The sequence below is a fragment of the Eriocheir sinensis genome, chromosome 32 (assembly GCF_024679095.1).
Source record: "Eriocheir sinensis breed Jianghai 21 chromosome 32, ASM2467909v1, whole genome shotgun sequence".
NCBI classification, from domain to species: domain Eukaryota; kingdom Metazoa; phylum Arthropoda; class Malacostraca; order Decapoda; family Varunidae; genus Eriocheir; species Eriocheir sinensis.
Genome location: NC_066540.1, coordinates 13,058,921 through 13,085,809, shown reverse-complemented (window position 1 = coordinate 13,085,809; position 26,889 = coordinate 13,058,921). Strand labels below are relative to the sequence as shown.

The 26,889-nt window shown below is 43.2% G+C and overlaps 2 protein-coding genes across 8 annotated transcripts in view; one reads left to right on the top strand and one right to left on the bottom strand.

Moving 5' to 3' along the window:
• LOC127006161 (uncharacterized) overlaps window positions 1-26,889 on the top strand; it is an 80,481-nt gene that overhangs the window by 34,057 nt on the left and 19,535 nt on the right. For 5 of the 7 annotated variants that reach the window (XR_007759124.1, XM_050875702.1, XM_050875701.1 and 2 more), the window contains 4 exons: window positions 22,130-22,288; window positions 23,185-23,392; window positions 25,689-25,795; window positions 26,631-26,833. Coding sequence is in view for 6 of the 7 variants with exons in the window: in XM_050875702.1 (XP_050731659.1) it covers window positions 22,154-22,288; window positions 23,185-23,392; window positions 25,689-25,795; window positions 26,631-26,833 (653 nt within the window). In the remaining variant the exon portion in view is untranslated. Of the gene's footprint in view, window positions 1-19,882; window positions 20,086-22,129; window positions 22,289-23,184; window positions 23,393-25,688; window positions 25,796-26,630; window positions 26,834-26,889 lie in introns of those variants that run through there. The other 2 variants (XM_050875706.1, XM_050875705.1) reach the window with 2 other exon arrangements.
• On the bottom strand, window positions 8,646-21,098 carry LOC127006436 (uncharacterized). The gene is made up of 7 exons (XM_050876387.1): window positions 21,090-21,098; window positions 17,897-19,150; window positions 17,646-17,828; window positions 15,064-15,365; window positions 14,251-14,375; window positions 11,607-11,705; window positions 8,646-9,504 (listed from the first exon to the last, which is right to left on the bottom strand). Exons 1-7 carry the CDS (start codon window positions 21,096-21,098, stop codon window positions 8,960-8,962), a joined length of 2,517 nt encoding a protein of 838 aa, XP_050732344.1. The 3' UTR covers window positions 8,646-8,959.

Here is a 26,889-nt window from a genome sequence, read left to right as displayed (position 1 = left end):
CAGTCTGTAGGGTGATAATGAGTCGAGTCTCGTGCAGTGAAGCCATTTGTCCGCTCGCAGAAGATTAAAAAAAAAAAAAAAAAGAAACATGGAAGTATCAAGACACCCCTGCATCCGAAATTGACCTCTCCTCTGGCCACTCATTTATATTCTCCTTTACAGAAGTACTCAGGAGGCTTTTGTTGTTTTCTATAAGTTTTACCCCTGAGCTGTTAACCCGGTAGCAGCGACGGGCCAAATCTGTGGCTTTAACGTGTAGCAGCGACGGGCCACATTTTTGCCAAGATATAAACCCCCCAAAATAGATGATGCATAAACTGATCACAAATGCGTTGATATATATTATGAAATGGTTTGCGTGAGGGATGATTTTTTCTCATTTTTCTCGCTTAGAGGGAAGTGCCTTTAAGAAACATGATCCCCGCAGCTACCGGGTTAACTGTAAAAAAAAAAGGAGGATGGGAAGGAACAACAGGCCTCATCAGACGAACCCATAACATCTTCCCTGGGGTTGTACAAAGCATACATGATAATACTCTCCTTACAGCTTACTGACCACTTGTACCCAGACACAGCCGTTCTGCTTCACCCCCAACACACCTGGCTGCAACTATTCCTCCTGAACCTGGTTGTGTCCCGTCTCCTGGGGTCTGTTCCCTTCTATAATTCCTTCCCCTCCTGTCTCTCTCCGGCATATGACCACAGATGTTGCGCCGACTGAACGAAACTTTCCAAACTTTCCTCCTGAACCTGGCCCCCTTCACTACCCACTGTTGATGATGATGACGATGATGCCGCCGCTTCTGTGGAGAGAGAGAGAGAGAGAGAGAGAGAGAGAGAGAGAGAGAGAGAGAGAGAGAGAGAGAGAGAGAGAAAACAAACTCATATTGATTTCATGGGCTGCAACGATTTACTATGCCATTTGATCAACCTCGCTGGCTTGCATGAAAGGCGGGAGAGCAATAAGGGAAGGGAAGGCGTGTGGTTAGGTTAGCAAGAACTTTTGTATTCACGGAGGCAAAAAGGGAAGAACATGACGCAGAGAGAGAGAGAGAGAGAGAGAGGAAGCGTGTGTGGTTAGGTTAGCAAGAACTTGTATTCACGGAGGCAAAAAGGGAAGAATATGAAGCAGAGAGAGAGAGAGAGAGAGAAGGGAAGGCATGTGGTTAAGTTAATAAGCCGAGAACGTTTTTGTATTCGCGGAGACTAAATAAAAGGGAAGAACATGACGTAATAATGCCGCAGAGAGAGAGAGAGAGAGAGAGAGAGAGAGAGAGAGAGAGAGAGAGAGAGATTTGTTGTTGCGTATATTATTAATGTGTTTGTTCCACGTTCGATTACTATAAGTTTCGTGATATATTTGTAGGCTATATTTACTTCATTTCTTATTAATTTATCTCCTTATTTATTTTTCTTGGGAGAGACACAAAGACAGACACAGACAGGCAGACAGACAAACTTTACATTATTGATATGGCAAGTAGACCAACATAATCCAGCTTAACCTATTATTTTAGTTTGTTTTATATACTTTATTTTTTTCTCATTTATTTCGTTATTGCCTTCAGAGTTCGCTTCGTCCCGCCTCTAAACAGATTGCTGCTGGCCACTCTTTTTCATGAGTTATCCGCCCAGCTTAACATATAAGTTTATTTTGTTTTATTTACTTTATTTTTTTCTTATCCATTTCATTATTGCCTTCAGAGTTCGCTTCGTCCTGCCCCTAAATAGATTGCTGCTGGCCACTCTTTTATCGCCCAAGCTTAATATAGTTTATTTTGTTTTTTTTTTTTTTTTTTTTCTTATCTATTTCATTTTTCAGGAGTTATCCGCCCAGCTTAACATATAATTTTATTTTGTTTTATTTACTTTATTTTTTCCTTATCCATTTCGTTATTGCCTTCAGAGTTCGCTTCCTCCCGCCCCTAAACAGATTGCTGCTGGCCGCTCTTTTTCATGAGAGTTATTATCCGCCTGGCACACACCACCTCCACCCCAGCAGACCATTCGCGGGTTGATAGTATATACATCTGTTAGAGTGGCTATACTTCACGTTCTCTGAGTTATGCGTCTTCTTTTTTTAGCTTCTCGATTGTTTCTTGTGTGTGTGTGTGTGTGTGTGTGTGTGTGTGTGTGTGTGGAATATTACTGCGCACGTTTTTTTTTTTTTTCATTATTCATTCCGTCATCATTGAATCAGGGTGTTTTATATAGTTTCCCCCTATTCTGTTTCTTCACCTAAGTATGTAAAGAAATGTCATTATTCATTCCGTCATCATTGAATCAGGGTGCTTTCTATAGTTTCCCCCTATTCTGTTTCTTCACCTAAGTATGTAAAGAAATGTCATTATTCATTCCATCATCATTGAATCAGGGTGCTTTCTATAGTTTCCCCCTATTCTGTTTCTTCACCTAAGTATGTAGACAAATGTAGGTACAGGATTGATATGGAAGACAAGGTACTGGTGATAGGGTTGGGATGGCATGCTCCTCCCTTCTCCTTTGTTGTTTACTTGCAACAATAAACTATCAATCAATCAATCAATCAATCAGGTAAGGAATGTAAAGATGATAGTTACGCTCACAAAATACACATTCAAGTCCGCTATAGTATACGTAAGATAATAAGGCGTCTCTGGAAAGCATATCATATTGCTATATATATCGTACATCAGTGGGCAGTAAAAATCAAGTTCAGTGTGGATGTGTTCCCTGATCACCATAAACGCCCTTCGCAGAATTACACCATATATCGTCACCTTCGTAAACAAACCGCCTAAGTCATTATTTTCTACTTTACAGGAAATCATAAAAGAACTGTCATTATCACATTTGGCTTAAGAGTTAGGCATGAGTGAAAAGGTCAATTCTAGAACACTCAAACCCTGAATGACCAAGGCAGCTATACAAAAATGGGCGTCACGTGTTGAAAAATAGATGTAGACAAAAACCTGGAAATCTTTGAAAAATGACTTAGGCGATTATTTTATGAGGGTGACGATATTCTACTGTGCTCGAATGTCACTCAAGATACAGCGGAAACGATGAGAAACCCTTTAAAGCGGGCGTACACATAATAACCCGGATGTTACACTAGCTCTGTGTCGGGTTAACGGGTTCTCCCTCATCACAGGCTCAGAGGTCCATATGAAACCCTTCGAAGGCTTGGTCTGTCTATTTCAAAGGGTTCTCGCAAGGGTTATCGGGGTTTCCGTGGGTGGTTTCATGACCCTGGCGGTAGCTTTGCAAGGCTTCCGCGCTGTGAACGGGGAAAATATGACAACCCGACGACGTAGCTCCTCTCTGGCCCTGAAAAATGTTCGTCACAAGAGCCCCGAATGTTCGATAGTATGAGTGAGAGGCCCAACGTGACGGAGATGAGCACTGCCGCCACGCGCAGCTATAGGGTAAGCTCCCAACTCTACTTACACATTATAATGAATGAGGGTATCAGGACACCTCTCCTCCCGAAATTGACCCCTCTTTCGGCCACCTCCTTGGATTCTTTTTGGGAGCAGCGAGTGGCGGGCTTTTTTTTTTTTATCATTGTTTCCTTTTTTTGTGCCCTTGAGCTGTCTCCTTTGATGTAAAAAGAAAAAAAAAAAGCGGTGCAATAGTTAGAAAGTGTACTATATTTCCAAAATTGGGAAAGCGATGAGTACTAATTGATTTATCGTGACTAATTTTCCTGTCGTTATGATGGACGATAAGTATTAATTAGTCGTTATCGTTGTGGAAGATTTAACTTACAGGACTATTGTATATATATATGACGGACGTGCCTGTTCTTGGTATTCTTAAACCGTCCATCAGCATTTATGTTCGTATATTATAAAAGAAAGTCTTATTAGTCTTATTGTCAATTGGCGTGTGTAGCGTCTGCGAAAGAGGCCGTGAATCACTTTTTTTATGTGTGTCCATCGATTGAGTCTTGTATGTTGGCAGAATTGAATTGGGTATTCATTCAGGGCTGCAAGGATTGATGATGCTTGGACGTGTCCTTGGAGTGTCAGCAAAGCGGCCGTATCCAGGCACTCCTGTATATGAAGTACACACACACACACACACACACACACACACACACACACACACACACAGTGAAAAAATACAGGTACTTCCCGTGAATCAGCACGCATGAATAATTCAACACACACACACACACACACACCAGAAGTGGGCAAGTGCGGTACTTAGTGCGGTAGTATCGCATCACAAAAAAATACCGCACTACCGCAAAATTTCTGAAAATACCGCACTACCGCGGACCGCACTAAAAAATCCTGCGGTACTTTGAATGCTCGCAGAAAAAAGAAAAAAAAAAAAAATATATATATATATATATATATATATATATATATATATATATATATATATATATATATATATATATATATTTTTTTTTTAATTTTTTTTATAGTAAATCGAACTCATCAGTCAATCGTTATCAGTCATCAGAATCAATGATTCAGTCATTCTGACTTTTCAGTTATTGTTCAAAATTAAATACTAAATAGACAGACTAAACTACTACACTGCCAGTCTTCTTTAACCCGGGCGGTGCCGGCCATTTCAACCCCGGACCCGTCCGTGGTGCCGGCCGATTTTTCATTGTACTATTTTAAGCATGTTTCCTTTGTTTGGATGGCCAGGATAGGCACTGAAGTATTTTTTATTTTGGCTACCGCACACCGCGTACCGCACTGGGAAAGAAAAAAATGGGACCGCACTACCGCAACCGCACTACTCCGGAAAAGTACCGCACTACCGCAACCGCACTACTGATTTTTCAGTACCGCGCCCACCTCTGACACACACACACACACACACACACACACACACACACACACACACATTTCCTTTCTGCATCCATTCATCATCTGGGCTGGACAAAACAAGCGTCATTCAATCCCCTTCTCCTCTTTCTCCTTGCCTCATTTTTCTTCCTATCTTCGTACGCGCCCTCTGCACCACCTCTTGAGCACTTACCTCGGCTTCCTTCTCCTGAGCACTTCCCCCATCCTCAAACATTCCCCTCTTACCCTCGCAACACGCTCAGTCTTTATGTGGACTTGCACGCAACAGCACTCCTCTATTTTTATGTTGGGTGGGGTCGTTATGTGATACCTTTCGTTCTCACTGAATGTTGCTTAGTGAGGCGCGCCGCTCCGCCACCCCGAGAAAACTGGAGGAGAGAGAAAGAAGGAGCAGAGGAAAGAGAAAATTAAGGGAAAGGGAGAGAAAATATGATAATGGAAGTAAATAGGAGAATATGAAAAAATGAAGTGAATATATGAGAGAGAGAGAGAGAGAGAGAGAGAGAGAGAGAGAGAGAGAGAAATCCTGTTAACAGCCAACCCACTTGACATACAGATCACAAAACAGTCACCTCGCCACCCCTCCGTACAATTAGCCCCACCTCAATAGAACCAGGAATGGACTCCAGGTTATCGCCCTGATCGTCCTTGGTATACAGAAGTTTGGGTATATATTATTTTTCTTTCCATCCTTGAATTGAGTTGCAGACAGGTAAAAGACAACGAGATTCCCTCAGCATACTTCAGTCGCCCATTTATGTGTTAGATTTTAAGATTTTTCTAAATTTGTTCGAGTTTTTTTGTTTTTTTGTTTTTTGTGGGTCCACGGTCCGCCTCAAAGCGCCCCGTGGATATATTACCTTTTTACCCCATACCTTCCGAGAAACATGGAGACCTTCCCTAACGTAACCTTCCCGCTCTCTCCATTATTTTCATTATTATCACCTTCATTTCGCAAACAAGTGACGCGACAAAACACACACACACACACCGTACGTGGTTGTAGAGTAGCGTGACATGATATTCTTCCACTGTGACAGGCGGGTCGTTGCAACAAGAAACGGACATCACAGACTTTCTCTTTTCATCAGCTCCTCATAAACTTTCTCTATAATGTGCACGGAAACGGTTGGTTGTGTTGGTGTTCCGTTACAATCTTTAGCGATATTGGTTTGTTGATGGATTGGGTACAGTTTTGGTGCGATCATTGACTGACTGATTAAAACGTTGTATATATTGTGTAGTTTTGCTTTAGGGGCTTTAGTGGTTGATGCGAAGAATTATTCATTTAGTCTTACCCTGTTTGTTTTTGGTCCCATATAATCCCACATAATTATATTGTATACACTCATCTTGCCTTGATCCCTTTGTGCCGTACCTGCCGAGGGTATTCCCATTGTTCTTCGAGGTTCGAGCAGAGGGAGCAGAAAAAAAGTGAACCTTTCTCAGCCTTTTCACGCATCAATTAAGAATCTGTAACCTGTAAATAATGAAGGGAACTGCTGTTTTATATACTTGTGAGCCTTCTTTCAGTGACTTGGAAAGCTGATACGGCCTAATTAAGAAATTGTACCGGATAAGAGACTGAAGGAAACGAAAATTGCACGTCTGCATTCTACGCAAGCAATGAGGTCACGTGAGAGTCGTGACCAACCCGTCCGCTGCGATTGGTACGGATTCGGCTTTCACTGGTAGCCTGGTCCCAGTCTTTCTCTGGTTCTGTGGTGGATAGTGGAGTGTTTCCCATGTGGTATTGGTATGCGGGATATCCTCTCCCAAGGTGCAGGACTTTACATTTTTCCTCATTGAATTGTAGCAGGCACTTTTTGTTCCATTCCTGTAACTTGCTGATGTCTTCTTGTGGGAAATCCGCGGTCAAAGAGCTAAGGACGACACGCAGTGACTATATTAAAAAAAGAGCGTATAGAAGACTTGCTCTCAATGAAATACACCAGACAACATCGAACTAAGGGCTGTATTCAATCCAAGGAGGGGAATAACCTTTGAGCACGACAGCCGCCCCTCCGTTGCCTCCTCCCCGTCACACAGCCGCCCTACTTACGAGTAACCCGTCTGCTGCGATTGGCACGGATTTGGTTTTCACTGGTAGCCTCGTAACATATACTTCCAGGTCTTTCTCTGTCTCTGTGGTGGATAGTGGAGTGTTTCCCATGTGGTATTTGTATGCTGGATATCCCCCTCCCAAGGTGCATGACTTTACGTTTTCTTCATTGAATTGTAGCAGTCACTTTTTTGTTCCATTCCTGTAGCTTGATGTCTTGTAGAAAATCCGCACTCAAGGGGTTAAAGTGTGTGTGTGTGTGTGTGTGTGTGTCCCCCATATAGCAACACCCCGGATATGCACTACCAATAAAGGTTTAAAGATAATTGAGGGGAGCTAAAACCGTACTATAGGTAGCTCTCTTAGGGTTGCAAGAGAGCGCCTAATTAATATCCCAACGAGATTTGATTGATAATTGATTGATAGTATATTGTTGCAAGTAAACAACAAAGGAGAAGGGAGGAGCATGCCATCCCAACCCCCAGGCAGTAGCTACAGAGTGTGATTATACAACTAAGGATACACGTGGAAGTAGCACCAGGAAACTAAAAAATACAATGGTAGGGGACAAGTGCTAAAACAAATAACGGAAGCCACCGGGAGCTGGTATTGAAATCGCAACCTATATTATGGTAGTGTCGGTCTCGAGCCAAGAACCCTACCCTCTGAGCCGCCAGCCGCCCACAACACCAACAAACGTTTCCTCCCGAGTGCTCGCTGCAACGTCTCCACGAAATATTGCTCGCTTCCTCTTTGCGTGGATTATCTGTTTCAGTGCTGCAGTATTTTTCCTTAGCTTCGAAGGATTTGTAATTGCTCTTTGCTTTATATTGCCAGATATAGATAAAAACAGAGAGAGAGAGAGAGAGAGAGAGAGTTCTCGCGTCACACACACACACACAGTTGTACTTAACCACGTGACATCCAGGGCGTGAGTCAGCTGATTCTAAACTCGTGATTCCTCCCTTGGGTGACACCTTCCCTCCTCTGCCTCGTTACCCGCGCACACCAAGGAGCTACGTGAAATAATCCAACCTCCTAGGTGTACATCCTCGCCTCCTGCCCGCCTAACACACATGGCCCTGCCCTGCTCACGATGCAGCCCACCACAAGGATTCTCACCTCTATACACTCTTTGGTTTGCTCTTCTCCGCTGCATATAATAAAGGCCTCTCATACATTCGTGCAACTGGATGTCTTTCCTCTTACACACACACACACACACACACACTCACACCGCTCTGGTAGCTCAGTGGTAGAGCGCTGCGCTGCCAGGCTCCATGGTCTGGCAGGCAGAGGTTTGAGGCCTGCTCAGGCGGATTTTTCCACAGGGGAGCGGTTACTGTCCCCCCTTGAGCAAGGGGAATGGGGAGTGTGGTGTGTGAAGGTCCTGGCCATACCCAGAGATTGACTATAAGGAGCTTGCTCGGGATATAGATATCGATATTAGACTTGAAATACATAATCAGAAATGATAACTGATGTTTGGACATTGCAAAGTAGCTTTTTATTTTAGCCTATCAGCTGGAGTAAACTTGGCATTGTGCTGTCTGGTGTTACAGACTGAACGTGCAAGCATTTCATTGTACATTTTTTATTATATGCATATATGTGTTTGTTATGTAAAGAGATCTGTATACTATATACATGAAGACTGAATTCATATAATAAGCAAAATAAAAGCATACAGAATTTTACAAATAAAATTCCAAACTCCTAGCTCTGAGATGGAGGAGAAAATGCAGATAGGAATCACAGGGAAACCACTCTTCAAGCAATCACATGAATTTAATAAATTCAATACATACACTGATTAACTTCCATTTTTCTGAAGATTTTTGGAGGCAAATACCAAAAAATGCAACCAGACATGATCCTTCTCTCAATCCGAAGGAGACACTGTGTGAGTTAATATTCACCTTCAGGAATAATTTCAGTTTCCCTATGAAGGTCCTCAGTCACTGAAAACTCCCTTAATATGACAAAAGTTCAGCAACATGTACAGCAAACATTAACAAAAAAGTGAGGTTTCCTGTAATAGCTCTAAAAATTAGATTTTAGTGTTAAGTCTGACTCATCTGACTCAGTCATTCATATGCTTCACACTTTTTGTGAAGGCTTGTGCAGCATCCTTCACGGCCACGGCAGCATCTCCCCACATCCGTAGAACGTGACCTTTCTCATTAGCATTTTCCATTTCTTTTTTGAGAATTTGATACTGAAGTTCTGTATTTCTGATTTCTAATTTAGAAAGTTTCAGTTGCATTTCTTTTACTTCATTGTCAATCATTGTAATTTGCTTGTTTATAGTTTTCAGTTCTTTCTCCATTTCACTACACTGATAGTTTGTGTCCTTTATTTTCATTTCCAGTTCATGCTCTTTACATTTGAAATGCATCACATCCTCATAAGATTGTTCCTGATCTGTAGCTGTACTGAAGGGCCTTGTGCGTTTGCGTAATTTTCGTGGTGGCGCTGCAGCAGCAGTATTATCTTGTACATTGTCGCTTGTGGAAGGCTGTGCTTCCTTCTTGTTGTGGGCTAATGGTGACAGAGAGGAAGCCTGACTAAGAGGTGGGTTGGTATCGGCTGATGTTGGCCCAACAGGTGGAGAAGGTGAAGTGGGTCCTGTAGGGGACAGTGGAAAATGCTGGGTGATCAATGTGGACAGACATAGTGAAAGACTAGGAATACTTAAATGACATCCTGCGGAAAGATGTAGACTGTGAGATCTGACTGAGGGTTTTAAAATGAGTTGAGAGGATTAATAAGGGTGATTTAGATGAAGTATTTATATTAAAAACTGATCTCATGACACACAGCAGTGGGTATAAATCTGCTGAATTGAAGTGCAGGAAGAAAATAGGCAAGAACTGGTTAACAAACTGGGTGGTAGATGAGTAGAACAAACTGAGCATGTATGTAGTTGAGGCAGACATTAATGAAAGCTTTAAGTGGGGGTTATATGTACAGGTGGTTGTTCACTTACGACCTATGCAGCTTACGACTGATCGACTTTACGACCACCGGCAAGACACTTTCAGTGGAAAATATAACTACATACTAACAACCTTGACTCCGTGAGGCCTGATGGTGTTGGGCACCAGGGGAGCGCCACTGTTTTTGTTTGGGCTGCTGGTCTTACCCTTGGTTCTTGGTTTTCCTTGCTTGCAAGTTTGTGTGGTAATTAAAGAAAGTTACATTAACACCAGTAATACATAAAGATCATTCAAATGGAAGTGTGAAGTTTAATCATGCACCGCCCAACCAAGTTTTGGCCTTGGCCATCGGCCCATGTGCCCTTCTATAGTGAATGTCAACGAATCTTAAAGAATGACATCTTTTTTGAACACTGATCAGCTCTACATCACTGATCAGGATCTGAATCTTAACTGCAAAAATCAAATGCCTCAATGCAGGTCGTCTGATCAAATAATGGCAATGGCAGGGTAGGTAGCGACTGGCTGTATTTCTCTTATCAGTTGTGTTGTTCACTACCACTTTTCTATATATGTATTTGCTTACAAACGCATTTCTACAACATTGTCTTATCTGCTCATCATACATTACTGGCAGCACTCTTGGGTGCAAACTCCTTATATATAAGCTGCTGTGTGTGTGTGTGTGTGTGTGTGTGTGTGTGTGTGTGGTGTAAGCTAGCGGAGTGGGAGCTGGGCTGTGGGTGTTGTCTTCTACAACTGAAGGGGCCATGATGCATGGGAGCATGTTCATGTGTAAGTGTGTATGTATATATGTGTACTGTGTAAGTGTGTGTGTGTGTGTGTGTGTGTTACACGTATGTGTAAGTGCATTTACAGGAGAGTGTGTGTGTTTACCGAGTTGTGACATACGGGAAAAGAGCTCCGCTCGCGCTGTCCCGTCTCCATATCTGCTCTTATCCAACTTTTCCTTAAAATCATTGTGTGTGTGTGTGTGTGTGTGTGTGTGTGTAATAATAATAATAATAATAATAATAATAAACGGTTTATTTCATGAAGTACCAGGCAGCCCTAGAGCTGAAAATATACATCAATGGAAGTTTAAATGAAATGAATGAGACAAATGAACAAGGAAAATAGAAATAACAATAATAGCAATAATCATAGTAAAGATAATAATAATAATCATAATAATAATAATGATAATAATAATAGTAATCATAATAATAATAATAATAATCATAATAATAATCATAATAACAACAACAATAAGTCCTAATGAAAAATATTTACAAAACATACAAATTGTGCTGCTCTTAATTTGTGTGTGTGTGTAGGTAGTTAATATGTTCACTGCATGAGGACTGGAATAAGACTATCAAGCATGTTCAACCATTCGGTACAGATCAGTGTTGCCAACTCCTCTGTAGCACTTACGGAGGAACGTGCCCATAAAAGCAGCCCTAAACAGCCAATTCAGAGTAGGAAACATGGGAAAACACTTTGAATCTGGTGACCACTCTGACTGATTTATGACCAGATTAACTTACGACCAGTCAGTTGTAACCATTCAAGGTTGTAAGTCAACGATCATCTGTATTTATGAATAGGAAGAGTTTTGGTGAATAACTCGCAGAATCTGTTATGTGTAGTCCATCTAGCCTCTTGTTTTGTCACTATATCCTTGTGAAATTCATAGTTTTATCAAAATTATTAGAAATTCATGATATGCACAACAAAACACACACGCACACACACAAAAATGAAATATAATTAAATATTTCTTGTTACCATTTCTTTTGGCCACTTGAATGGTCTTCTTTTTGCTGGAACAGCACTTAGCAGGCCTTTTCACTTTCCGCCTTTGTCGCCGCTGACCTGCTTCCGTTTCTGGGAAAAAAAAAAAAAAAATGTTGTTTTAGAGATTTTCCATCAAGTTGGCTTTACTGAACATATTAGTGCAAGTTTAAAACACATGAAACATTCCTAATATACAGTGGAATATACTGTACCCTCCTGTGTTTCTTGCTATCCAAGTTTTGCAATCCTTGAGTTTTGTGCTTAGTTCTAAATTCTTACCATCCTGACTTTCATGCATTATCACCCTAAGTTTCGCACTGCTTGACATGTACTGGTCACGTCTACCTATTGTTAGCATCATGCATGCTGCCTTAGACTCAATCAGTTGGGTGACCATGTTGACATTCACCACCTTTCTATGCTAATAATCACAAAGTTTTTGTTCCATTGTAGTTAGAGGTGTGCTAAGGCAGAGAGGCCGCTGACTGGGTGAATGCTGTCGATGATGTCATCCGACTCACAATGAATCACAAGCATGTTTTTAGGACTGTCAGCCAATTGTAAGGCAGCCACCTCAGCTGCGGCTTTGAAATGACTTGTTCTCTCTTCCCATTTTCTTCCTTTTTCCATCATAATAAGACACACTGCCTCTGTATAACATTTCTTAGAATACATTTACTCTTTCCCTGCTTTTAACTTAGAAGTGATTAAGGTGTTCGTTAAAATTAAAGGTTTTAATTTTTTTAAGATGAATTGTGCTAAATGGTGGTCTGGGAACTTATTTTGTTGTTTGCTTCACATTTATGTCAAGGTAAAACTGCTTTTTGACATCTTGTTATGTATGAATATGTTGAGGGGAAGAAAAAGAAGATAAAAAGGAGACTGACAAGAAGAAATTTAAAATATGGGGCAGATCCAGACAGGACAGAAGGGTTGAGATTGTCTTGCTATATCAGCTGAATGCTTTAAACATTAACCCTAGAACACTAATTTTTAAAAAAAAAAAAAAAAAAAAAAAAAAAAAAAAAAAAAAGTTTTAAAAAATAATTAAAAAAAAAAATCAAAAACTTCAAACTTGTTGTATCTTGACTTAAAAAGAACGTATGGGAATTTATGAAAAATCAGGTGTGAAACTATACAAAAAAAAAAAAAAAAAAAAAAATGTTCAAAATTTCAAAAAAAAAAAAAATAAAAAAAATCAATCAATGGCTTCAAACTTTTAAATGGTTTCCTTGTCCTCCCAGTCCACATGATCCACTGTGACAAATGAAAAAAAAAATAATATCCCTCACATGCACAACATGTACAACACCTGTAAAACCACTATGGCCATATACCCCCAATGACAAGCCCAACAGGAAAGGTGAGCAGAAGCGAAGACACGCCCCACTGTCAACACTGTCAATGTGAAGCTACTGAGGACTGAGAGTACCTACCCCACGAGCAAACGGAATACACAATAATGGCAATTCATTGGGTGGGTACTCATATTACCCACCGTTGTTCTAAGAATTAAGGAAGGCATTATAAGAAAAACAGGAAGGAACTATAAGAAAAACAGGAAGGAACTATAAGAAAAACAGGAAGGAACTATAAGAAAAAGATGGGATGAGAAGGGTAGAGCCACGCCAGTCCTTGTCGACACAGCCTCTTGGTCGACGACAACTGATACAGTCGGTCTGTCAGCTCCTTCTTAACCCAAGAACGTCGGCAGACCCTTTTCTGGGCTTTCAAGAGTCGTGGCTATGGTACGGTGGACCCTAAAAAGGGCTCACCATAAAACCCATAATTCGAGCTAATTGTAGGCGATGGTGACATAGAGCAACCCACCATACATGCCCTGGGTCACAGTGGTGGGTGAGTGATCTTGAGATGGACTTTTTTGTCATAGGTGGTGCTGTAAGGTCATGGCAGTCTGAATTAGCTATCCACACAGTAATCACTTGTCAAATTATCTAAATTAGACAACAAGCGACTCTCGTCTAGATGCCACGCGTCACAAGACTGTTTATTTTGTAACAAACACCACCCAAAAAGAATGGAGTTTGAGTAAAAGTAAACATTTTCAACTGCTTTATGGTTATGAGAGGAGTACTCTGATGTACGTTCCATGCTCTTTTCTAAGTCTCAATTTTGCCGTTTTTCGGCCGCTTCTCGGCTTTCCCATAGCCGAAGCCCACGGGTTAATGAGTTGTCACCTAACAAAGGTCCATGGTCCCTCCACAGAGGGACAAAATCTAGAGATGGATGAAGGAGGCAGGGAGGTGAATGAAGAGGAAAGGAGGAGGGAGGACCGACAGTCCCGGGTGGCAGTGCTGTTGGGAAAACATATCATACTGCTCACATTTCTCATATTTCTCAGAGTAAATATCTCCACATTTTATAAAGGAATTGGTTTCTCTTACTCGCAGAGTTGACAATTCTTGGCAAGAATTGGGGTTCCAATGCAAGTGGCGGCGTGGCTGGTTTAGCCACTTTCTTGCTAGCCACACCCTTCTTAAGCCTATGGCGATGACCATTTTCAGAGCTTTCAATGGGTAATCCTTGGATCTAATAGGCATGGATATATACAGAATAACATAATTAATACTAAGGTTGGTAGCCTGAAAACCAATGAGGAAAAAATAGCACTTACCTTGAGGCGTCAAATGAGATGAAATCATTGATAAAACTTTTGATAAATTTGGGTCACCATATAGCAAGGAGCTTTCATCATATGTCATGGAGTCTTCCTCATCTATATTGTTTGCTGTATGAACCCTGGAATAAGGAAAATATTAAAGTATCACTTGTACTGAAATGAACTCTTTTGTGATTTTCTTATTATCTCTGTACATAAAATTATTTTTTTTTTTGTCACAGGCTAAATTTAGTTGTTTTATTTTTCAAGTAAATATGAAAAAGTAATTTGTTGCAGCACTTCATACCTGAATATGTTTCTACCATCATTGTTTGGGATTAATATCCAGAAGTGCACCCATCTAGCTTCATATACAGTACCCTCCTGAGTTTTGCTCTTGCTTTGTTCAGAAAGTATAGTGCTAAACTCGAGGATCGTGAAACTTGAGGTATTAAAAACACTGATTTCTGGATATACAGCGACCAGCTCGAGTCTACCCAGATATGGCCATGGTAAATGATAGTGAAACGCCCAAATCTTTACTAAACTCCCACACGACCACAGCGTGTAACGAAACACACAAAAAATTAATCCAGACAAGGAAAGGTTTTGCTGGCGCCGGGGATCGAACCCGCGACCAGTGAGATGGGAGAGCCACTCCTTAATTATCCAATTGGCCAAAGAGGTACCCCAGTCACAGAGTGAGTTATGGGAGGCTCGCCCATCAGGCAAGTCAGCTGCACTACAGCAAGTACTGTAAAACCATAAAGCTGCTTGTTACATAAAGTTCATGCTGCAGTTATATGTATGTAACAGTTAGTTACTTACTTCCTTTTTATATGACGCCACATTAGCTTCAACTGCTTGCTGGTCTTAGGAGGTCCGATCCCAGAAGCGTTGAAGCGCTCTGTGATTCCTGACCAAATCTCCTTCGTAGCTCCCTTGGACAGATTATTTGTTTCATCGAACACCACTTGCTTATTTTTCACAATCAGCTCGAGTAGGAGATTCTTCTCTGCCTCTGAGGAGCCTTTATTCATGACTGAATGTGAACTGAGAAACTGGTCTTGGTCTTGTGTTGGGAGGAAATGGCTACAGCATTTAATGACTTGCTCCCTCAGGGCACAAATCTGGAAGGAGAAAATGGAGGTAGTGCCAGGGAAGAACAATTGCAGGAGTCCACCCCACACCATACCAGTCTGCACCACCCAGGCTTTCTAAACAAAAATTTGCTTTCTCATTTATTTAGAAGTATTTGATAGTTAATATGATAGTGAGGGTGGCAGCAATAATGTGGCATATCTGCTAACGCCCCCAGCTACTCCTAAAGTGACTTCACTTCTGTGTCAGGCTGCACAAGACCTTATACTTTTGCTCATCCCCATACTATTTTCTACTCTTGCTCATCCCTATACTTTCCAAATTCCTTATGCAAGAATTAACCAGCATCTTCATTCTTTCAACCAATTTGCTGATAAACTTAGGAACAGTCTTCCTTTGTTTGTATTTCCTCCTGGCTATGACTTGAATTCTTTCGAGAGGGGATTATCAAGACACCACTCCAAATGACTATGAGCCCTCTATTTTAGATTCTTCTGAACTAGGTGCCTTGCGCATTATTGTCCAGATACAGGAAACTCATTATAGTCCGACAAATCTTAACCCTCTCCATCCGTGACGCAGATGTCGGCCTCACAGTATGGAAAGGGTCAAGATATTACACTACACCCAATATAAGATGACGTAGCAAGGTCACCACTGGATGCCTCTCTGTTTTTCAAACAAACATGATCCCACATATCTATAACTAGAGGATAGTAACCTAACATTGATAAAATAGCAATGTAAGGTTCTTGTGTGCTTGAGAACCTGAAAGGCAATGGCTGAGGGAGTCACTGCCCAGTAGTACTGGTCTGTGAATATGCAGCTTGGTTAGGGAGGCTTTCAGGAAGGTGATGCAGACTGCAGATGGAGTAGAATTTCAGGCAGTGCAGGGGTGTGTGTCAAGCTGTGTGGGACCTGAGATCAGATTCAGCTGGTGTAGGTGGGCACCAAGGATTATAATGGCCAGTTTTACAGTCCAATACAGCAGGCGGTATTATTCTAGTGTTTGCCCATACTCACCCCTCGCAACCAAAATTGGCTAGGGGGCCTTTGAGACTGTGGGGAATGCGTTGGTTTAAAAATGAGGGGGAAATTTGATAATTATTGAGAATCACTACGCGCCTCCAAAATACGATATTACGCCTCCCTATTATACTTAAGGGATGAAATACATGTCCCTTAACTATAATATGAAGGTGGAAAAACTTAAAAGTAAAGAAAAATTGGTAAAGGTAGTGAAAAGGCATATACATACGCGCGCTGTGTTGTTGTGGGCGGCGGCGGGGAGGTGAGCAGTGTTGCCAACGATCCGGTTAGCGATGGTACGCTTAGGAAGCCATTAGCCCACGCATGTGAGACCAGGCCTCACCACGCGTGTTTCTTTTTTATTTTTAGAACACGCACCTTTACCCAAAGGGTTTTGTAAAGGTTTGGGCCGGGTATAGTATTAGGTAAAGGTGCGTGTTCTAAAAAAAAATAAAAATAACCACGCGTGGTGGACTTGGTCTCACATGCGTGGGCTGATGGCTAACTAAGCGTGCCATCGCTAACCTAGCATACCATCGCTAACCAGATCAGTGGCAACACTCCTCACTTCCCAATGGCCACCATCAAAACAAAGCGGCGCGCATATGTATAATATGCCTTTTCACTACCTTTACCACTTTTTCTTTACCTTTAATTTTTTCCGCCTTCATATTATGGTTAAGGGACATTTATTTCATTCCTTGAGTATAATACGGAAGCGTAATATCGTATTTTGGAGGCGCATAGTGATTCTCAATAATTACTGGAAATTTATAGGAAGCTACACAGAAAACTTCTTTATCAATATCTGGTGCCCACCAAAGCGTCCCGAGTAGTCCAGGCCCAGCTCGACAATACACCAAGACCATCTACTTCTCTTCCACACATACATCATTACCAGAGTGACGGGAGACAAAGACACGGTATATTAGTGAGCCACATGAAGACTTGGTTTTAAGCTAGAAACAGGTGTGGCAGTAGCAGGTCCGCCAGTGCAGGGTAGGGGTGGCTGGAGCGTACTGAGGGGGTGGCTATAGCGTACTGAGGGGGTGGCTGGAGCGTACTGAGGGGGTGGCTATGGCGTACTGAGGGGGTGGCTGCAGCGTACTGAGGGGGGTGGCTGCAGGGGTGGCTGCAGCGTACTGAGGGGTGGCTGCAGCGTACTGAGGGGTGGCTGCAGCCATTGAGGGGTGGCTGCAGCGTACTGAGGGGTGGCTGCAGGTGGCTGGAGCGTACTGAGGGGGTGGCTGCAGCGTACTGAGGGGGTGGCTGCAGCGTACTGAGGGGGTGGCTGGAGCGTACTGAGGGGGTGGCTGCAGCGTACTGAGGGGGTGGCTGGAGCGTACTGAGGGGGTGGCTGGGTGGCTGCTGAGGGGTGGCTGCAGCACTGAGGGGGTGGCTGGAGCGCACTGAGGGGTGGCTGCAGCGCACTGAGGGGGTGGCTGCAGCGTGCTGAGGGGTGGCTGGAGCGCACTGAGGGGGTGGCTGGAGCGTACTGAGGGGTGGCTGGTGAGGGGTGGCTATAGCGTACTGAGGGGGTGGCTGCAGCGTACTGAGGGGGTGGCTGGAGCGTACTGAGGGGGTGGCTGGAGCGTTGAGGGGTGGCTGCAGCGTGCTGAGGGGGTGGCTGGGCACTGAGGGGTGGCTGGAGCGTACTGAGGGGTGGCTGGAGCGTGCTGAGGGGTGGCTGCAGCGTACTGAGGGGTGGCTGGAGCGTACTGAGGGGTGGCTGGAGCGACTGAGGGGTGGCTGCAGCGCTGAGGGGGTGGCTGCAGCGTGCTGAGGGGTGGCTGGAGCGTACTGAGGGGTGGCTGCAGCGCACTGAGGGGGTGGCTGGAGCGTGCTGAGGGGTGGCTGCAGCGTGCACTGAGGGGTGGCTGCAGCGTACTGAGGGGTGGCTGGAGCGCACTGAGGGGTGGCTGGAGCGCGTGCTGAGGGGTGGCTGCAGCGCACTGAGGGGTGGCTGCAGCGTACTGAGGGGTGGCTGGAGCGTACTGAGGGGGGTGGCTGCAGCGTGCTGAGGGGTGGCTGGAGCGTACTGAGGGGTGGCTGCAGCGTACTGAGGGGTGGCTGCAGCGCACTGAGGGTGGCTGCAGCGTACTGAGGGGTGGCTGCAGCGCACTGAGGGGTGGCTGCAGCGCACTGAGGGGTGGCTGCAGCGTACTGAGGGGGTGGCTGGGGCGTACTGAGGGGGTGGCTGCCGCGTACTGAGGGGTGGCTGCAGCGTGCTGAGGGGTGGCTGGAGCGCACTGAGGGGTGGCTGCAGCGACTGAGGGGTGGCTGCAGCGCACTGAGGGGTGGCTGGAGCGTACTGAGGGGTGGCTGCAGCGTACTGAGGGGTGGCTGGAGCGTGCTGAGGGGTGGATGCAGCGTACTGAGGGGTGGCTGCAGCGTACTGAGGGGTGGCTGCAGCGTGCTGAGGGTGGATGCAGCGTACTGAGGGGTGGCTGCAGCGTGCTGAGGGGTGGCTGGAGCGTACTGAGGGGTGGCTGCAGCGTCCTGAGGGGGTGGCTATGGCGTACTGAGGGGGTGGCTGCAGCGTACTGAGGGGGTGGCTGCAGCGTACTGAGGGGGTGGCTGCAGCGTACTGAGGGGGTGGCTGCAGCGTACTGAGGGGGTGGCTGCAGCGTACTGAGGGGGTGGCTGGAGCGTACTGAGGGGGTGGCTGCAGCGTACTGAGGGGGTGGCTATGGCGTACTGAGGGGGTGGCTGCAGCGTACTGAGGGGGTGGCTGCAGCGTACTGAGGGGGTGGCTGCAGCGTACTGAGGGGGTGGCTATGGCGTACTGAGTTGGATGCACGATTATCTTAAACTAGGCTGGACTGCAATACCTTATCTGCAATACTCACACGTCACTAGCTGAGCCACACACTGCACCGCCGCCGCCCTTCCGTCCCCTCCTCTTCCTCGTGCCTCCGCGTGTTCTTGATGTTATTGTTGTGTCTGGTCTCTGAAAGGTTGGTATTGGCCGGGAGAGATTTTCTAGACTCTGGCCGGCATACTTTGAGGTTAAATAAACACAACACAAACAATAATGGTGAAAAAACCTTCGTTAGTTCATATAAAAGCGGGCCATAGCATGTAAACAAACTTCCTGTGTACCAACCTTTCCGAATCGGCACGTTCGTAATACCAACCTTTACGTCTAATTCACCTTCTTATCTACTATTGACAGTTATCTCAGGTATTTTGGAGTTAAATAAACACAACAAATATAATAGTGAGTCAGTAACAGACAAGTACCTTCAGTTTATACAAAAGCGGGCCCAAGGGAGCATGTAAACAAACGCCATGCATACCAACCTTTCCGAATAGGCGCATAATGATACCAATCTTTATCTCTAATTCACCTCCTCATCTACTACTGACAGCTATCCCGGGTATTAGATTTGACGCCAGAGAAACTTTATTAATACCGAGGAAGATGTTAAGCAGTGGTGAGCTGCGTAGGGAGGACAGCGGGGGAAATGCAACCATGACGTGTGTGTGGCAATCCTGGTATCAGCTGAGCCTTTGTAAACACATTTGAAACCTGTCGGCTCAGTAATAAGAGTAATAAAAGTAATAATAAAGTAATAAAAGAGGAGTATTGAGAAAAGTGTAACGGTGGGAACGAACAAAAGGACAGAAAAGGTATATGCAAGTAGAAAAGACCAGAAAGTGAAGAAAATAAAGGCGAAGGAAATAGAAAAGGAAATCAGTGGAAGCAGAGTGAACAGGGTGAGGTATATAATTGTGCGTTAAGTAATTAAGTGTGCGTGGTGAAGTATTTAAGTGTGCGTGGTGAAGTAATTAAGTGCGTGGTGAAGTATATAAGAGGTACCAGAAGGCGCCCAGACTACATCACAGTGCACTAAAACTAAAGGTCTCAGCCACGACACTTCCCCCACACCAAGCGGCCCCCCTCTTTACAGACTCCCTCGCCGCCCTCCATCTGCTCTCCACTCCCGGCCCTCACACAGAAGGACCAGGGGAGACATGATCGAGGTCTTTAAAATCCTCAAAGGGTTCGACAGGGTAGGGGAGAACGAAGACTTCCTGAAACTCGCCCCCAGACACACACTTGGCACACACCTACAGACCAGCGGCCACACACTGAACCTGTTGAAACCAAGGCACCGCACCCACAAGAGGAATGTTTCTCCCTCCAGTCGTGAATACCTGGAACAAACTGCCAGGAGGGGTCATCAACAGTGGCAGTATAAACACATTTAAAAATAACTATGACTGGCGTGTTGACCACCTTAAGAGAAGAGGCATCCCCTTATAAGCCCTAGGTCCCTTGCCTCTTGAGTAATCAATAGGTAAGCAATCATTAGGTAAGGAAAACAACACACTGCTTCACCATCCACTCACTCCTGGCACGGCTGACCTCTAGGGACAGATGGGCTCACCTTTAGTGGGTGCCCTCACACATCGGCATTGTGGACAACACCGTGGTGGACCGAGCAGCCAACCTGGCACACTCCCTTCCCCAGCCAAGAGACAGACCTTCAGACCACAGTGACCTACTGACTCACCTAAGAAAGGCCTCCAGTGGACACTGGACCACCAGACTGACAGCCGTCCTAAGACAGATCACCCTTGGACGTAATAGACATTCCCTACCCAGCACTGGTGGACTTATTCCCCCAGCTGTCCCCTGACAACCGTCACCCGCTTGGGGATTGGACACACACGCCTCAATGCCCATCTTCACCATCTTAACATGGTCCAGGACCCACACTGCCCATGGTGCCCCACACAGCCTGACACACCAGAACACTTCCTGCTTCACTGCTCAAGATTCCACTCCCTCTGTCAAAGCATACCTAACCAGACTCAACATCCACAGGCCAAATCTAGAGGACCTGCCAGGCAGCAACACCCTCAGCCCCATCACTGCTTTCCAAACCTTAAAGTGTACAAGATCTTCCTGACCAAGTTGGGTCAATTTGACGTACAGGATCTAGTCCCTACCCTAGTGGTAGAACAACAAACCAACAAAATCCATTAGCAATTAGCTCTGACGGATCGCTAGAGGCCGTGGTCCCACAGCCTAACTAGCCCCCTAAAACACTCCAGAGGAAGAAGCTCATATTCACCAAGGCTTTCATAGGAGTTTTGGGCGTTTCCAGGTGTAGTTTTACGACTGGTGATAGTTTGACCCATCTTCTGTACCATGAACCTAAAAACTAATCAGAAGGACCAGGAGCAGAACCCACAGGGATAAATACTAATGACAGAAGTGTCATTATGAAGGCTACACTTAGCCCTATCTACTGAACTGTGATGTGTTTGATTGAGAAGCACACATTACTGATATTCAAACAATTAGAAAGAAAAATATATTTAATGAAGGAGAGCATTCGTGTTAGGTCATTAATTTTTGTTGGGAGGTAGTTTTCCACATACTTTAGGTCAGAAGTTGAATCACCAACATTATTTTGAGATTAAAGCAGAAAGTAAGGTATATATTTAGAATTATATTCAAGGGAGGTTACAAAGCAAAGCCATTACCTAGCTCCCTGTCCAGAGTTGTAGCACCTGGGGTAAATCTCCTGAATTACAACCATTTCAAGATGGTAGAGCAGGCCGCCAACAAGATCATTCTGTTTTTTCTCTGAATTCTATTAGGGAATTCAAAATCAAAAGTGTTTGATAGGAATGACTAGACATTGTATTTTTAATATTTGTGCAAAATCAGTGTAATTAAAATTTTAAAAAGTAAAACATGGTTTACTTTTAGCATTTCTCATTAATAGTTTATGTTCTTTTATTGCAGGAAAAAGAGGCCTCCAGAGGGATCATGGTGGCAGTTGGTACCGAGAAAGAGGAACATGTCCTCAGGTGTACCTGGGACAACATTAGCCAGGTTCCCCAAGGGCCCCTTGTCACATATATTCTGGATAAAGTTGCCCAGGCAGGGGAAGCTGATGCCTTGGTAAGTTACATGTTGTGCTTAATAGTTTTTAGTACTTGACATTTTATTATTGGTGGATAACTGATCTTCCTGGAAACAGATTGCCTTATTTTTCCCATTACGTGTTCCCAAATGGAGTACGTATTGTAACTTGCCCTCCATTTCCAAGATCTAAAATTTATTTGCAGTTTAACATATTAATCAAAACTTGCTCCATGATTATAAATTGTTAAAAAAAGTATTGCTACTGTTCTCTACAGCAGCCATCACCTCTGAATCATTTCATTATTTTAATAGGATCTGTAAATATTTCTTCTATGAGTATCGGTGATATATATTGTTAATGTAGGTGAGGAACATAATCACCACCATATAAGGGAATCTTGAGCTACTTAACTACGGCCACCACCACCTCTGAATTGTCTCATTGGTTCAGCAGGATCTGTAAATATTTCTTCTATAAGTCTTTGTAATATTGCTAGCGTAGGTCAGGAACATAATTGCAGCTAAGTGAATGTTCAGCCTGCATTGTATATATCTTATGATGTTCTCATCTCTTCTAGCAATTAACTCTCCTCCCCATTTTAATTGCCTTTCATTCATCCTCCATTTTTCTTTCTTTTGCAAAAATCCTTTTGAAGGGCACAGTGTCAGTAGTTTCCTTAATCTCTTGGAAGATACATTTTTCTCATGATTATTACTCTCATGATGCTCTCAATACATGCAAGTTACAGCCAATGGCAATGGGACAGGAAAAGGCTACATGATTTAGCATGAGCATGAAGTGTCTGTAATAATAATAATTATTATGATAAAAATGGTAATGGGCTAAATTTTAAGAGTGGCTAGAAATCTAAGAGTATCTTCTTGATAAAATAAACTGTACTTTGTGTTCTTGACAAATCCTTTTGTTTCAGGTAGATGGGGTGTCAGGAGAAAAGTTGAAATACTCTGAGCTGACAGCCTGGGTGCGCAATGTGAGCTATGGGTGGCAAGCAGCTGGGCTGGAGGCTGGCCAGGTGGTGTGTGTAGTTTCCCCAAACTGCATCCTTGCCCCACCAACCTTCCTCGCTGCTGTGGCTGCTTCAGGCGTTGTCACGTTTGCCAATCCACTGTACACTCCAGGTTAATAATATCATATTCAGATTTTTACTCATGGTCATCCTTTTCTCTCATATTATTGTGTTTGAATGCCATGGTCAGACAGTATTAGAACATCACAGTTTACACCGACAACAGTTATTTAATGATAAATTCTATCCTCGCAAATTTTGTAATTTGTAAACCTCAGTGATGTTAGGCAACTGACTTGAGTAAAAAGTGATGAGAAGCCTTCCTTAAATCTTCTAGATCTGTCAGTTTGTGTTTCATCATTTATCATCAGTGAGAGGCATATGGTGGGGGCAAGAAACCTCAACCATTAACTGCCAATCAGTTTGATTAGGGCCTTTCCTCCAAAGCACTGACACTACCATGATGCCTAACCTTTGCTAACAAAATTTTCCTTACAACCACTTACCTACTTGCTTCCTCTCCAGTACTCATTCACTCTATTAATCCATTTCACTGGTGGCCTTGCCTCGACACCCTCTCCTTCATAAAGTCATCCTTATTCATTCTTATCACATGTCCAAACCATCTCAGAGTACCACACTTTAACCATCAACCAATCCACAATCCACTCCCTTTGCTACACCCATGCCAAACCTCCCATATATACAGTCGGCGCAAAAAACTTAGGACGTGATTCGACTTTGGACAGGACTGTAATGTATGTATTCCATTTTTAGCCAATTTTGGCAAGAGCGGCTTAATTTTTTCCCTGTTATCCTACGTCTGGCAGTCCACTGACTTGCCTTATGGCAAGCTATAAGACGAGACTGTCATGTCTGTTTCTCCCCCCTTTCCTATCCCTTCCTCATCCATCCACCCTTCACTGCCTTATTGAGGTCTAATAAAGCAGTATGCCGGAAAATCCCTATCCATTGTGAAGAAGACGGAGGTAGTTACCAAATACCAAGAAAGGAAAACCATGGGCCAGATAGTGAGGGAGATGGAATCTCTAAAAAAACACTGTCTTGATCTGGTGCAGGTGGGCGCAATATGGCAAGCTAGAGACTGCTATAGAGTGGGAGAAAGGGTCAGGGCGACCAAGAAAACTTCAAAGAAGACTGACCAGCTGCTCAAAAGGATGGTTATGAAACAGCCTTCAATTACAAGCAAGAAATTGCTAGCTGAAAACCCAGGGGTCGTTCAGCAACGTTTCGACAAGGACGATACGTCGCCTGCAGACGACACTTGGACTACCAAGCCACATCGCTGCCAAGAAGCCTCTCCTTATATTGGTGATGAAAAAGAATCGGATTAATTTCTGCAACAAATACAAGTTGTGGGCAGAAGAGGAATGGGAAGGCGTGATTTTCAGTGATGAATCATGCTTCTATGTAATAAACAGTGCTGGCAAAGTGGTGGGATGTCCACGTGGATTGAATCACTTTGATCCCAAGTACACTGTTAAGGCAGTAAAGCACGCAGCCTATACCATGATATGGGGCTGCTTCAGTGGCCGTGGTGGCAGAGGAGGACTGGCTTTTCTTCCTAGAAACACAACAATGAATGGGGAATGGTATTGTGAGGTGCTGGAGAATCATCTGCTACTACTTTAGGAGGCTTTGGCAATGCAGGTGTTCATGCATGATGGTGCCCCATGCCATATATGAAAAAGGCCAAGAAATTCCTGCAAGGCAATAGGATTGAGGTACTAGATTGGTGTGGTAACTCTCCAGATCTTACTCCAATCAAAAATGCATGGAGCTACATGAAGAGGCATCTCAGAGCGATGGAGAGGGAAACTACATCAGTAATGAAGCTACAGGATGCCATCAAGAGACTTTGGTGCCTTGAACTAGACTGGCAATGTATCCTTGATTTATGTCATTCTATGCCAAAGCACATTCAGTATGTATTGAAACACAAGGGAGAAACGTCCAAGTACTGAATAAGGTACAAATCTAAGGAAAATTTGTTTTTTCCGGTCCGTCCTAATTTTTTACCAAAAGTGGGTGTCCTAATTTTTTTGCGCTGACTGTACTTTCTTTACTTTCTCCTTCCCATCCTGACTCAACCACAAACCTCTCATGTATCTAATTACCACTGTGTGTATTTTTTATTTCTGTGCTATGTTCCATGTGTATTTCTATGATGCATATAGAAGAGTTGGGAAACTATTGCTGTTTCTTATACTCTTCTTCTTTACCCCCATGCTCATACATCTTTTCATAACTCTCCAATGCACCTGTTATTTGTGTTGAGGTGGTATGGTAATTTTGTAAGAAAGGAATTCTTATGCTCTGTGTGAATCAAAAAATTTGAATTTTGTGCATTATGTCATGAAGATGGTTACTGTTGATTCCTTCCACAGACGAGCTGCGCCGCCACATCTCCCACAGTTCCTCAAGCTGGATTGTTGTTCACCCGCTGTTCCTACCAAGTGTACAAGCTGCTGTTAAGGATAACAGTGAAATAAAAGTGAGTAGATATACATTTTCAGTGTAAGATATTGGTGGCCATGGCAATGACGATGGCAATGGCAAATAGTATCATATTAAATAAGAAATGCATATTAAATGTGTATCGAATTTTTAATATATATATATATATATATATATATATATATATATATATATATATATATATATATATATATATATATATATATATATATATATATATATATATATATATATATAAAATCTTTGTAGCTAGACTAAGGCTCTTGGATTCATTGCCATGTACACAAATTAACTTGTAAAATACCTGTAAAACCATAATTATTCAATAACAGTTAGTGATACTAAATTCTTGATAAAATAGCTATAGATCTCTAGTTATTTATTTCTCAGTCTATTGTGCCCCGCACACTACCTGTTGCCTCTTCTCAGGAGTACATTCTGTCTGAGAGAGCCACCACTCACCTCCAAAGGTTTCACAAAATTTAATTTACCATACATTTGTCTGTAAAAGAACAATTTAAAATCAAAGTAGGTTGAAGTAACAAAATAAAGGAGAACTTATGAAGCCTGTCTATTAGAGATTCAGAAGTAATAACTAATAATACAAGAATTTGAGTTTCCTACTGTTAGGACATAATATATGCTACCATGACCAATTTAGTCTGAAGGCAGTAGTTTTTTCCTTCTGGCACTGCATTAGATTATTTGCCATTAATATTCTAAATAAGTAAACTTATAATACTAGAATTGATAATCAAGAATACAACTTGTCACTATATCCTCTTTTCACTTATGTGTCATTAACATTTATTTATATCATGTGTTTACCAGAATAACTTTTATATTTTCAGGGTATTTTTGTGATGGGAAAGGAAGCAGTAGATGAGACTAAGCCAATTACTAGTCTCTGGAAGGAAGCGCCTGCAGATTGGACATGTTCTAGTGGCTCAGGTGACCAAGTGGTTCATCTGCCCTACTCCTCAGGTACCACCGGCCTCCCCAAAGGGGTCAAACTCACAGCAGCCAACTGGCTAGCAGTGCTCTCAACTAGTGGGTAAGACACTCAAAAGTTCCTGAAAATAATCTTTATTTTTAAAATAATGAAATGGA

Coding starts and splice junctions, on each gene's coding strand:
- LOC127006436 (XM_050876387.1), bottom strand. Junction 17,829..17,896: donor ACGCTGCAGCCACCCCCTCA/GTACGCTATAGC, acceptor AGTGCGCTCCAG/CCACCCCTCAGCACGCTGCA. Junction 14,376..15,063: donor TGGCGTCATATAAAAAGGAA/GTAAGTAACTAA, acceptor TCCTTATTCCAG/GGTTCATACAGCAAACAATA.